The following is a 13963-nucleotide window of genomic DNA, read 5'->3' as shown; positions in this document are numbered from 1 at the left end:
AATACACTACAATTGAAAATCAATTAACTAAACCAACTAAATCACTTTTGAACTCACCCAAAGTTCTATAACAATACTTTTCTTGTTCTAGACCCAAAATATTAGTTTAGAAAGTGAGAGTTGGACTAATAACAACTTTGTCGGAGGTTTTGAAGATGGAACTGAGGTGATCACTAATGGCTCGTAAGGAGCAATAAATGAAGCCAGTGGAGAAGGACCCAAATCGAAGCTGATGAAGTTTTGGTGGAAGGAGAGGGAGCCATGCCCGACAGAGCAAGGGATGAAGATAGAATTGAAGTTGGAGGTGTCGCCACTATTGGTAGAGGATTTGATTTCGGAGAGAAAAATAGCGGCAACTTGGTTAGAGAAGAGGTCGATGCAGTGCTCAGGACCTCACCAATCGACAGTCAAAATGTTGATTTGCTATTTTTACAAATAAAAATTATAATATATTATTCTTCTTGTTAGCCTTTATCTCAAATGTTGTGATTTAGTACCATAAGATTTGACATCGAGTTAATATGGAACACTATCATACCAAGTTAGTTAGATAACAAAAATTGATTGTAATGCTTTATTTTCAATTCGGTTTTTAAAGAAAAAGAAAAGGTTCGCTAGAAGGAGGGCTTGAACCTCCGACCTTGTGGTTAACAACCACATGCTCTAACCAACTGAGCTATTCCAGCCGCAATATGATTATATGATTTAAAATATTTTAGGAAAAAATAAAGATGTATGATAGAAGAAACGCACAAACGAAAAATTAGTTACACTGTAATTTGGATGAAGGTTTTATAGTCATAAAAGTTCTTCTAAAAGTTTTATGCGATACTTCTGACTAAATATTTACATGACCTAAAAATACACTATAATTAGTCTTCAAACTATGCCCAACAAATACATTAAACTTAAAACCAAATACATTACAATTGAAAATCAATTAACTAAACCATTTAAATGACTTTTGAACTCACCCAAAATTCTATAACAATACTTTTCTTGTTCTAGACCCAAAATATTAGTTTAGAAAGTGAGGGTTGGACTAATAACAACTTTGTCGGAGGTTTTGAAGATGGAACTGAGGTGATCACTAATGGCTCGTAAGGAGCAATAAATGAAGCCAGTGGAGAAGGACCCAAATCGAAGCTGATGAAGTTTTGGTGGAAGGAGAGGGAGCCATGCCCGACAGAGCAAGGGATGAAGATAGAATTGAAGTTGGAGGTGTCGCCACTATTGGTAGAGGATTTGATTTCGGAGAGAAAAATAGCGGCAACTTGGTTAGAGAAGAGGTCGATGCAGTGCTCAGGACCTCACCAATCGCTAGTCAAAATGTTGATTTGCTATTTTTACAAATAAAAATTATAATATATTATTCTTCTTGTTAGCCTTTATCTCAAATGTTGTGATTTAGTACCATAAGATTTGACATCGAGGTAATATGGAACACTATCATACCAAGTTAGTTAGATAACAAAAATTGATTGTAATGCTTTATTTTCAATTCGGTTTTTAAACAAAAAGAAAAGATTCGCTAGAAGGAGGGCTTGAACCTCCGACTTTGTGGTTAACAGCCACACGCTCTAACCAACTGAGCTATTCCAGCCGCAATATGATTGAATGATTTAAAGTATTTTAGGAGAAAATAAAGATGTATGATAGAAGAAACGCACAAACGAAAAATTAGTTACACTGTAATTCGGATGAAGGTTTTATAGTCATAAAAGGTCTTTTGAAAGTTTTATGCGATACTTCTGATTAGATATTTACGTGACCTAAAAATACACTATAATTAGTCTCCAAACTATGCCCAACAAATACATTAAACTTAAAACCAAATACACTACAATTGAAAATCAATTAACTAAACCACTTAAATCACTTTTGAACTCACCCAAAATTCTATAACAATACTTTTCTTGTTCTAGACCCAAAATATTAGTTTAGAAAGTGAGGGTTGGACTAATAACAACTTTGTCGGAGGTTTTGAAGATGGAACTGAGGTGATCACTAATGGCTCGTAAGGAGCAATAAATGAAGCCAGTGGAGAAGGACCCAAATCGAAGCTGATAAAGTTTTGGTGGAAGGAGAGGGAGCCATGCCCGACAGAGCAAGGGATGAAGATAGAATTGAAGTTGGAGGTGTCGCCACTATTGGTAGAGGATTTGATTTCGGAGAGAAAAATAGCGGCAACTTGGTTAGAGAAGAGGTCGATGCAGTGCTCAGGACCTCACCAATCGACAGTCAAAATGTTGATTTGCTATTTTTACAAATAAAAATTATAATATATTATTCTTCTTGTTAGCCTTTATCTCAAATGTTGTGATTTAGTACCATAAGATTTGACATCGAGTTAATATGGAACACTATCATACCAAGTTAGTTAGATAACAAAAATTGATTGTAATGCTTTATTTTCAATTCGGTTTTTAAAGAAAAAGAAAAGGTTCGCTAGAAGGAGGGCTTGAACCTCCGACCTTGTGGTTAACAGCCACACGCTCTAACCAACTGAGCTATTCCAGCCGCAATATGATTTTATGATTTAAAATATTTTAGGAAAAAATAAAGATGTATGATAGAAGAAACGCACAAACGAAAAATTAGTTACACTGTAATTTGGATGAAGGTTTTATAGTCATAAAAGGTCTTCTGAAAGTTTTATGCGATACTTCGTATTAAATATTTACGTGACCTAAAAATACATTATAATTAGTCTCCAAACTATGCCCAACAAATACATTAAACTTAAAACCAAATACACTACAATTGAAAATCAATTAACTAAACCACTTAAATCACTTTTGAACTCACCCAAAATTCTATAACAATACTTTTCTTGTTCTAGACCCAAAATATTAGTTTAGAAAGTGAGGGTTGGACTAATAACAACTTTGTCGGAGGTTCTGAAGATGGAACAGGACCTAAATCAAAGCTGATGAAGTTTTGGTGGAAGGATAGGGAGCCATGCCTGACAGAGCAAGGGATGAAGATAAAATTGAAGTTGGAGGTGTTGCCATTATTGGTGGAGGAGTTGGTTTCGGAGAGAAAAATAGCTGCAACTTGGTTGGACAAGAGGTCGATGCAGTGCTCATGACCTAAAGATTTGCTAGAAGGAGGGTTTAAACCTCCGACCTTGTGGTTAACAGCCACACGGTCTAACCAACTTAGCTATTCCAACTTAATTATTAATTTGTTTGCCACTGCCTTCAAATCTTTAAGTACTATCTCAGAAGATAAAATTGAACTAGCATAAGAGTTGCCATTAAGTTAATATAGAATGATCATTCCAAGTTCGGAGCTATTCCCAACTTATTTGCTAACTTAGGATTTGGCAATGGAGTAATGCAGTGCTCATGACCTAAAGATTTGCTAGAAGGAGGGTTTAAACCTCCGACCTTGTGGTTAACAGCCACACGGTCTAACCAACTTAGCTATTCCAACTTAATTATTAATTTGTTTGTAAACTGAACTTCAAATCTTTAAGTACTATCTCAGCTTATTATTAACTAGCATAAGAGTTGACATCAAGTTAATATAGAATGCTATCATTCCAAGTTAACTGAGCTATTCCCAACTTATTTACTAACTAGCATAAGATTTGGCATGGAGTTAATATGGAACGTTATCGTGCCAAGTTAATTAGATTAGAAAAATTGATCGTAATGCTTTTATCTTCAATTGGATTTTTTAACAAAAAATTTAGTTTAACTTTAAACTTGTAATAAGTTCTTAAAGTTTCAATTTTGTGTCACTCCATGTGCTATTCCATGGAACGCTATCGTATCCAGACACACACTCTAACCAACCGAGCTATTCCAACTTATTTAATAACTAGTTTTAAAACTTAATTTCAAATGTTTAACTAAAATTTTAGGCTTAACTTTAGAATTTTAACAAATTCTTAAAGATTTTCAATTTTATGTCAATTCATCTCCATTGATACCAAAAATTTGAAAAAAAAAAAAAAGAAAAAGAAAAAGAGAAAAAAATTGATATTTTGTTAGATTAAATCTTTTTTTTTCATTAAACTTTCATATTTGTTCTATTTTTATCCCAAAAGTTTTGAAAGTCTATGTTACTCTCTAAGTTTTCGAAAGCAATTACTTTGGTCCTCAACTTTCATAATGTCTATTTTAGTGACTAAACTTTAAAAAAAATAGCAATTTTTGTCATTGTTGTAGTACTCTCACACGAAAGAATTGCTTTAACCTATGTGATTTGAATGCATGCTTATGTTAACATATTAGAACATATATTTTAAGCTATGCAATTAATTTGTTAAAATTATAATAAATAATTTTTAAAAGTTCAAGAACTAAAATAGACATTTCAAAAGTCTAGAAATCAATGAAGATAGAACAAACTCAAAAGTTGAAGAACCAAAATGAACATTTGGTAAGTTTACGAACCAAAATAATACTTAAATCTATATAATTTTATAAAGGGACCGTTGCAAGAATATAAAAATACATTTATATATTGCAAAATGATACTTAACTCTATATAATTTTAAATGTGCAAGTATAACAAAAAAGTTAAATTTGTTTTCTGTGAAAAAACTGTTTGTTGTGAAGTATTATTTTACAACTACATTGTCATCTACTTATAAAGATTCAATTCATCAGATTGGCAGCCATTCGTCATCTACTTGTTGTTATTTGTAGAGGTTGATGGTAATGTATTACCTCTAGTTGTTTAACATAAAATGATGCGACTAAAATGCATTTTAAAGTGTTGTAGTAATCTAACGTATTTAAACTATAAAGAAAACTAAACATGTTTAACTCATCTCATTCTTCTTCTTCTTCTTCTTCTTTGACAATATGTTGGTGGAGGAATCGACATTTAACTTGAGATTGATAGTACAAGCTTTTTGTTAGTTGAGCTATGCTCATGTTGGCCATTCAAAATTCATTTAAAGCATAACTCTATTAGTGGTCCAATAATAATCAATATTCATTTAAAATGCATTTGAAGTATGTAATTAGTGTATTATTAGTATATCAACACATTAAAAATTCATTTAAAGTAACATTAGTGTACCAATATAATGTCAACACTCATAGAAAAATTATGATTTCAAGTATATCACTAGTGTCTCAATACCATATCACTAGTGTCTCAATACCATATCAACACACAATCTTAATATAACAATAGTATATCAATAGTTTATAAGCACACATTGAAAATTCATTTCGGGTATGACATTGGTGTATTGATTAACTAAATGTGTATGAGTGATGAAAATAAGGATAGATGAGGTCTAAGTGCAAGCATACACTATCGATGAAGTAATAATCTTGGAATATTTCAAATATCAAATCCCACAAGACTAGCTCTACTTTTAATTTGATTATGACTATGGCCCAACGAAACCGAAGTAACCAATAGAAAATTTATATTATGAGGGGCAGGAAATTAACTTAAAAGCAGTAAAGAATGATGGATAAACAAGGGCAAACTATGATTCAACCTTTCGGGTGTTATTCCTTGAGTGATGTGGCCACATCATACCAGGACAGTGAATTATTAAAGTCTAAATCTTGTGGTATGTAAATTGTAAACAAATTATTAAATAAATAAATTATTATTTATTCTAATAAATAGAGTGTCATTTATTTTCTTGCATAACTCAAACTCAATAAACTAAAATCCAAGGTTATTTAATGTAATTTGAACAATATATGGCTTACACGTAAGTGAATCATGTTTAAGTAATAACCTAAACGGTCTATAGTATATGGATAAGGTTGGGTGCGTTATCCTGGTAATCCTATGGATGCGACCCACTTTATAAGTATTACAAATATTGTAAGTGTTACAAACAATTTGATCCAAGTTGTTCATGTAAAGTAATGTGAGTGAGGGTATTCTATATAATAAGTTTGTATAAAACTGGACCACGAAATATATAATTTTTCTTTTGATACAATCAACTAAAGAGATTAATATTTCAAACGATGACTATGTAACTTGATCTCAATCTTAAGTGAGTTATGAACTTCTGCTCATGAAGGTTATCCTTTGATTTGTATGGGTGAGAGTGACCCTAGTCACCGATTCAATATGCCTACCATTTTAGGGATGATGCCGAATGGGGAGCTGGGAACATAGCTACACAAGATGGAATTCGCTTCCTCCTGCCTTTAAGGTAAATAGTTAAGTTTTTTCCTTAAATGTTGACTCTAGAACTTAAAAAATGAGGCCTCACTCTCTCACTGGCTTGAGAGAAATTTTGTTTATGGTTGGACCATAAATAGATTGTTCATTAGAGGATCGATGGTACTTAAGAATCAAGAGGTAACTACATGGGTAAAACGATATTTGACCCAGCTATAGTTATGAATGACTTATGCAAGATTGACTTATGTGAAATGGTTAAATAGATGGACAATAAAATATTCTACAGATCATAAGAGTGCAACTATGGGTCTTTAGTGGAGTGTCTCATAGTTAATTAAGATTGATTAATTTAATTAAAGAGTTTAATTAGTTAATTTTGAATCATTGAAGCTTATAACTATAGGTTCACTAGATTTTGCTAGCTCATAATGGGTTAAACAAGGATATTCAGTGTTAGAAGAATATGAAATGTTCAAATCTTTTTAAGGGAATTTATGCTAATTGTATATGATATAATTAATATACTGTATATAGATACATTCTAATATAAAGTGTTTTTTTGAATTGGATTGAAGTTTAAACTATATAATATGAGAGTATTAATATTTAAATAAGATCCAAATATTAAATTAGTATGAATTGGATTCATATTAAATCTATGGGTTATAATTAATGTGAAAGAGATTCATATTAAAACTATAGATTATGAGAGAATATATATATATATTAGAATATGATTTATATATACATTAAATTAAATCTGTGATATTTAATAAATGAATTAATTAAATTATATTTAATTAATTAATATTTAGTTTAATTAAATTAAATAAATCCTATGCAGTTGTAGAGGGTGGTGAATGAGTGAGGGGAGTTAACTCCCTTCATGTATTGAATTTATTGAAGAGTTTGCAATTAAAAGACTCTTTGTGTTTTATTCTTTTACAAAAAAAAAATTAAAAAAAAATCACTCCAGATCTCTCTTCAATCCCTCTCTCTAATATTATCAGAGAAATGTTCTCTGCAAAAACATCATATATTCCCTTCTCTTCCAAAGAAGATCTCATCATCCCTTCCTTATCCAAGAGAATAGTAGAGAAGGACCAATTGGTGGTGTCTAGTACATGAATTCTATTCGTGATGTGAAATTTATCAAAATCGGGAGAAGACTTAAAAAAGAGATCTACAAAGGTAACTTGTTCTACTTCCTAGAAATCTGTAAAAAAAAAAAAAAAAAAAAAAAAAAAAAAACATGCTTAATCTTGATGAATATCTTTGTTCTGTGAATTTATTTTTGAAGAAAAATTTAGGAAAAGTGATCGCACGCTTCCACAAGGGATTCGATCTCTTCAAATTACATATTAACAAAACAACTACTCCTATTCAGTCCTGTGTCAAGTTAAAAGTATGGAATCCCACAAGACTAGGTCTACTTTTGATTTGATTATGGTTATGAATCAATGAAATCAAAGTAACCAATGGAAAGTTTATATTGTGAAAGATGAGAAATTAACTTAAAAGCAACAAACATATGGATAAACAAGGGTAAATAATGATTCAACCTTTCGGGTATTATGTCTTGAATGATGCGGCTGCATCATACCAAGATAGTGAATTACACATGAACGAAAAACTAATCCTATTCAATATTGTGTCAAGTTCCTTTAAGAGGTCTATAGAGATGTTCATTTAACCCCCGGGGACTCGTCTCGAATGGGGCGGGAAATCCCTGAATACACGGGGAATAGGAGAGGGAGTGGGGAATTTCTTTTCCCATTTACATTTCGGGGCCGGGGATGGGGAATATATTCCCCAGCACTGTCCCGACTCCTCGCCCCACCTTGAGTATATATATATACTCAACTCTGCATGTGCCTCTCACCTCTACCTCCAACCTCATCAGTCATAGACTCATCACTCCCTCACCGGATCTCCCTTATAGTCACAGCGTATCACTCGAGTAACTCTGTTCTGCGTGTGCCTCTGCCTCCAGATTCTCACCCTCACAGTCACTCACGCCCCCGAGTCCCTCTCTCCCTCACATCAGCGAGTCAGTAACTCACCTCTATCCCAAATACGCAACTCACCTGATGTCAGCGGCACTGACTTGAGTTTGAGTCTCATCTTCATGGCCTCACCCCATCGTCATCCCCCATCCCACCCACCAAACTCCGGTCCGCCACCCATCCACCAAACTTGCTCCCTTGCTGGCGTTCTATCAGTCTTCCTTGGTGTCCCTCTGTCAGATCTGCTGTTGGAAGCGTTGCCGACGTCTTTTCGTTCCAAGGTATGTCCGAAATATGAATATCCATTTTCTGATCTCATTTGTGATTTGTGTAGAAGATAAAATGAGTTATAGTTATTTGTTTGATTTTTTGGTATCTGAAGGTATGTACGATTTTTGGTATGTTTGATCTCTGATCTGATCTGTTAGAAATACGAATTTAATTTTTTTTATATTTGAAATTGACTAGTTGTTCGATTTTTTGATTATTTTGTTACTATTTGACTATTTGTAGGTGAAATTTGAAAATGACTCTATCGAATAATAATGAGTTAGAACAAGGTTTCAACTCCAACATTTATGAACATGAGCGAATCAAACCCAATAAACAGTGTTTCTAGTGGTAATGATCTGTCTATGCCTATTACATTAGACACCGATGATAACGATGATGTACTAAAAAGTAATAGATTGACGTTAGTAGTATGGAATCATTATAAAAGACAAAAAGTAAATGACACCATGAAAGAAATATATAATTATTATGGAAGAAAGTTAGGAGGGGAATCTAAAAATAGGACAAAGCATTTACATGACCATTTCAAAATTTTCCCCTTACGGAGACAAAGAGACAATAGGCAATCATGTTTGAGACCCCTAAATGAAGGAAATCGGATATGAGGATTTCCATGAGCAGCAAAATGATCGTTCCAAATTTCATTCATATTTGAACATACACAATTACAATCAAGAAATGAAAACATATAGGCTATGCACAAAACGAAATTACAACATGCTTTACAATAAGATCAAGGGAAAGATTATCATACTTTTGAAGACTCATCTTCAAACTCCTTCGATCACGAACGCTCAAAAAATCTCCAAGACTGCAACACACGAACGTACACAGCGACCGCAACACAGCACGATCAGCCTCCAACACCTCGACTTCAGTCGAGTTGAGTACGACACCATCACAATGGCTACCTTGGTATTCTCGATGTGAGAATCCAAAAGTGTGGGCTCTGTGTGGATTTGGTTAGAGGAAGAGACCGGAGGAATAACAATCGTGTAAATGATTGAGCAAGTGAGAGATGACAAAAGTCTATCCTATAGACGATGCTCAATCATTTAGAAAAATCTCCACGATTGTTTAGCTAATGGCCAGCTGAATGAACTATCGTGTAGATTCACTCCACGATTGTTTAGTCTCTCTTCAACTATCATTTAGTGAATCCTATTCACTTGACAGCCTTTCTGTGAGTGATTTTTCGAGAATCGAAACTCTCATAACAACTACTATTTAGGAAAACATTTTTCCTTTTTATCTCACGGTTACCATGAAACTACCAATAATCTCCCACTCAATTGGTTATTCGAGAAAAAGATATAATTATCCAGTAATTATTATTATTATAAATATATATGATAACCAATTTACCATACCATATTTATAACTTATAGTTTTAATATTTCATCTCATGAAACATATAAACCATAGTTCTTTTTCTATTTCATGGTCCTTAATGTAAATCTCATTTACATTATTCCTCCACTTGATGTATTGATGCGTTGTAAATGTGATGCAATAAAGGTATGAAATTTCAGTGATTTGTTATGCGTTGCACATGCAAGTTTTCCTAATAAGATCCAAGTATAAATCTCACTAGGTTTCCTGGTAAGTCCATGATCGAACACAGAGACTACTGAGTTACTATGCGACAGTAAATTTGATTCCTTTGCGGTGGCAAAAAAAAATAAAGTAGATGGTGTTTTGTTTGAGTTTTCCTATGTGACGGATTTGAGTAAAGAGTTGATGAAATTGAGAGTTACAATGAGTATGCGATGAACAGATTGAGAAAGGATTTTAGCTAACACTTCCTAAGATTGCGTTCAAGTTATGGGATCATGCTACACACACACAACAACATGTCATCTCTCAATGCAAATGTCATAGTTCCTATTTCTAGGACGCATGCGATGTATACGATCATGTCAATAGGACTTATGTCTAAGCCTCTATTCTTGTCTATGCGATGATGAGTGATGCATACATACACAAGGTGACCGCATACTATCATATCCTATTTCTAGGGTGTTGCGATGCATAATAGCAAACAAAACTTATGTCTAAGTTTCTATCTCTTGCTTATGTGGTTCTAATATGACTCTCTCAAGCCTAGATTCTAATCTGACTCTCTCAAGTCTAAATTCTTTCTTTAGACTACTCTCTCAAGTATCTCTAAAGGGGGAATGACGCATACATAAGACAAGATGATCGCATAAAGTGTAACTCTTAGGCCATGCTAGCTAAGTACTTCTCAACCCATTCGGAAATTTAGCTACTCATACGAAGTAAGGAGAGATTGAACGTAAGTTGAAATGAGATTTCCATTGTTTATAAATTAGATGTAGAATACAGAATAACAATAGGAATGTAGAGATAAGAAGCCCGGTAGCAATATCTTGCTTCCCATGGCCTTTTACACTGTCTTTTCACTTCAACTCTGCCCAGATGAATGTCCTTGCTTTCGCAAGTGTTGGCCCTGTCTCCATTTGTAGCGCTTCCCATCGATCTTTCGAGCTATCCAGGAATGATCTCTCGACGTCTTCTTCTCTTGGCTCATCTCCATCTTCTAAGTATAAGAATGATTATGAACAGACTACGTTTATCTATCGTGTATATGATCTCTATTCTATATCGCGAACTCCTTTAATGATGGTGGCCTTCGGTATTTATACAGCTCAAGGTGAAGAAGCTTTTCTTTCTAATGATTGTAATGATGGACGGTCATTAAATCTTTTGCTTTGATGCGCTGATTATTGGTCACAGAAAGTTGAGTGTACTTGTTACAGTGTGTCGTTAACGGCTTGTCAACTAAATTTGGATTCAATTGTCATCAGTTTTTCGTCCCATCATGATTTATTATGCTATCACCTTGATGCACTGTCTTTATGTAGCCACCTTCTTGAGTAACTTCTTACGATTGCATACGATCGCATGGCTTTGGGATCACAATCTTTTAATGCACGCAGATGCCTAATTCCTTAGATCGCAATTTTACTTACGTCAACGCATTTTTCCTGCACAAAATAAGTAAATTAGTTGCTTTTATGCGATGGGCACATGCGATCGCAATATTCTCAGTTTAACGCTTTTGGACATGATTTTGTATATTTTTACCGTCACATTCCCTCATTGTTTTACGTATTTGCGCTATAATAACGTGCCTTTTATCCGTTATCACACCCCCAAATTTAAGACAATGTTTGTCCTCAAGCATAAACTAAAGATTTTCTTTAGAGAGTCAACCGCCTTTTTCCTACCTAGATTTCTCGAGGTGCCTTATTCAAATCTTATGAACCAAAATCTTCTTAATTTCTATCCTGGTCTCTTCCTAAAATATTTCTAATACTTAGGGACCACAAGTTTAACCTTCAAAAAGACTTTACTTGTTTCTAGGACATCGCATGATTCATTTCAAAACATTTTCCAACCGGGGTGTTTCCAAATTATTTTTATCCTTGTTCAGTTTAGATATTCTTTTTGTGACCTTGCCTGATCCAAGTGCCTAACCTTCGTTTTGGCTTGCCCCCACGGGTGTCATGCGAGCATCCAACTACGAGCAAGGTGCTCTTTCTCAGTCTAAACTTATGCCCACGGATGGCAGCAGAGTTACGATCACTTGATTTATGCATTGATCACGATTCCTACCTTCGTTTTGGCTTGCCCCCAAGGGTGTCATGCGGACATCCAACTACGAGTAGGATCCAATCTCAACGTTATGATTTTTTTTTTTTTTGAACAAATGTTTAAAAGTAGAAAGGTTGAAAATAAATACTGGCACCCCCAAATTTATACGCAGCAATGTCCCCATTACTGATAGACTGAAATGACTCATGCGATGCTCCTAGGAAGTTTCGTAAAAACAATTTTGAAAGAAAACTGGTGGACCACTAACTTTTAGAAATGTTTCATGAAATGACCGTCCTGAAATTAAGTTGATTCTAGTACATGCAATGAGAAATAAAGGCATGAGTTTCATCATTGAAATCATAATTGGTACGAAAAAATGTGGTGGTTGAATAAAGTAATCTAAATTCAATGATTGTGCCAAACTAAAGAGGATGCGATGATAAAATTAGCAATGTTAAAATGAGATGCAAGAGTACAAAATTTGGAATAAAAAAGTCAAAGAAAGATATAACCCCAAAATTTGCATTGTTGCCCGCATCATCTGTGATCGCATCCTTCTTTGCGGTGGGTTGATTTCTCGATTGCGATGGGCTGGTTGAACTGGTCGCATGTTTTTAGGTTATCGCTTAGCTCCATCGCAATCGTTTACTACGATCATTGCTAAAAATCAAGAGGGTAAAAAAATATGAAAGACAGAGTTGATAACTTTAAAGAATGGTGTTTGTACAAAAAGGTAAAGTAAGTTCATGAAATAAAGATATCAAAAGGATATTTCAAAAGAATGCGTCATTGATCAGTTTGCATCGCATATTGGCGCAGGGACTGCTCATTTCTTCTTCAGTCAGGAATTCCTCAGGTCCACAGAGGTTTTCTCGCGATGCAAGTCTCCTCCGTGATACATCTTGACTCTTTGCTTGTTGACCTTGAATGTGTTGGTCCCTTCTTCATTGGTTAACTCGACCGTACCATGCGGGAATACTTCTTTGATTATAAATGGTCCGGACTAGCGTGACTTTAATTTTTCGAGAAAAAGTCGTACTCGAGAATTGTATAACAACACCTTCTGTCCAACCTGGAGATTCTTTTCACATAGTCGTTTGTCAGGCCAACGCTTGTAGATCTTGGTGTTTTCATATGCTTGGATTCTCCATTCATCTAGCTTGAGCAACTGAAGTTTTCTTGCCTCTCTTGTAGTCTTCAAATCAAAATTGAGCTTCTTCACTGCCCACAGTGCTTTGTGCTCCAGTTCCAGCGGTAAGCGGTAGGCCTTCCCCAACACCAGCGCATACGAGGACATGCCTATAGGTGTTTTATAGGCAGTCATGTATGCCCACAAAGCATCATCCAGCTTCATGGCCTAATCTTTGCGTGAAGGATTCACCATCTTCTCTAGGATCAGTTTGATTTCCCTATTATACACCTAGGCTTGGTCGTTTATCTATGGATGGTATGTGTTCGCCTGCTATCATGAGATGCTTTAGGAGTATATAAAGTAAAACAAATTGGAAGAATAAAGTCTAAATGTTGCGTTCTGCCTTGATACGGTTAGATAACTGCAATGCGTTTGGGGCGTTAGTATTATGCACAGAAGGCATACAACTCCTTATAATAACGTTCAAGTTTTCCTAGATTAGACCCAAGTATAAATCTAATCTAGGTTCCTGGCAAGTTCAAGGTCGATCACAGGGATTCAGTTTCACTAACACAGATTATGAGTTGTACTTGCAGTAGGAGGTGTTTCCTAAATAAATTTGAAAGATGTATTATTTACACTAACATGCTATGCCTATGCAAGACAATACAAAAGAGTTGAGTGGAAAAATGAAGGATCATGTGAAAATGAAATTTAAGTAGGTGGACACGCCGGTTAAAGATAATTGCACACAACTGATGTAATATGGATGAAATGGGATGGGTTG

General features: G+C 34.5%; 1 protein-coding gene and 3 non-coding genes across 4 annotated transcripts; all 4 read right to left on the bottom strand.

Moving 5' to 3' along the window:
* Positions 1-612: 612 nt before the first annotated feature.
* Positions 613-686, bottom strand: TRNAN-GUU (transfer RNA asparagine (anticodon GUU)). Its single transcript has one exon. It is a non-coding gene; the product is annotated as a tRNA-Asn (tRNA).
* Positions 687-1529: 843 nt separating this feature from the next.
* Positions 1530-1603, bottom strand: TRNAN-GUU (transfer RNA asparagine (anticodon GUU)). Its single transcript has one exon. It is a non-coding gene; the product is annotated as a tRNA-Asn (tRNA).
* Positions 1604-2446: 843 nt separating this feature from the next.
* Positions 2447-2520, bottom strand: TRNAN-GUU (transfer RNA asparagine (anticodon GUU)). The gene has a single exon. It is a non-coding gene; the product is annotated as a tRNA-Asn (tRNA).
* A 10527-nt stretch (positions 2521-13047) lies between these two features.
* Positions 13048-13398, bottom strand: LOC120076276 (uncharacterized). Its single transcript, XM_039030044.1, has one exon. The coding sequence runs from the start codon at positions 13396-13398 to the stop codon at positions 13048-13050; it is 351 nt and encodes a 116-aa protein (XP_038885972.1).
* Positions 13399-13963: the final 565 nt, after the last annotated feature.

This window comes from Benincasa hispida, chromosome 4 (genome assembly GCF_027475165.1).
Source record: "Benincasa hispida cultivar pf3 chromosome 4, pf3_genome.v1.1, whole genome shotgun sequence".
NCBI classification, from domain to species: Eukaryota; Viridiplantae; Streptophyta; class Magnoliopsida; order Cucurbitales; family Cucurbitaceae; genus Benincasa; species Benincasa hispida.
This window is presented reverse-complemented; position numbering and strand designations above follow the sequence as displayed.

Bases quoted from the DNA above. Each gene is read 5' to 3' on its own strand.
- LOC120076276 (XM_039030044.1), bottom strand. From the start codon at position 13,398: ATGAAGCTGGATGATGCTTTGTGGGCATACATGACTGCCTATAAAACA.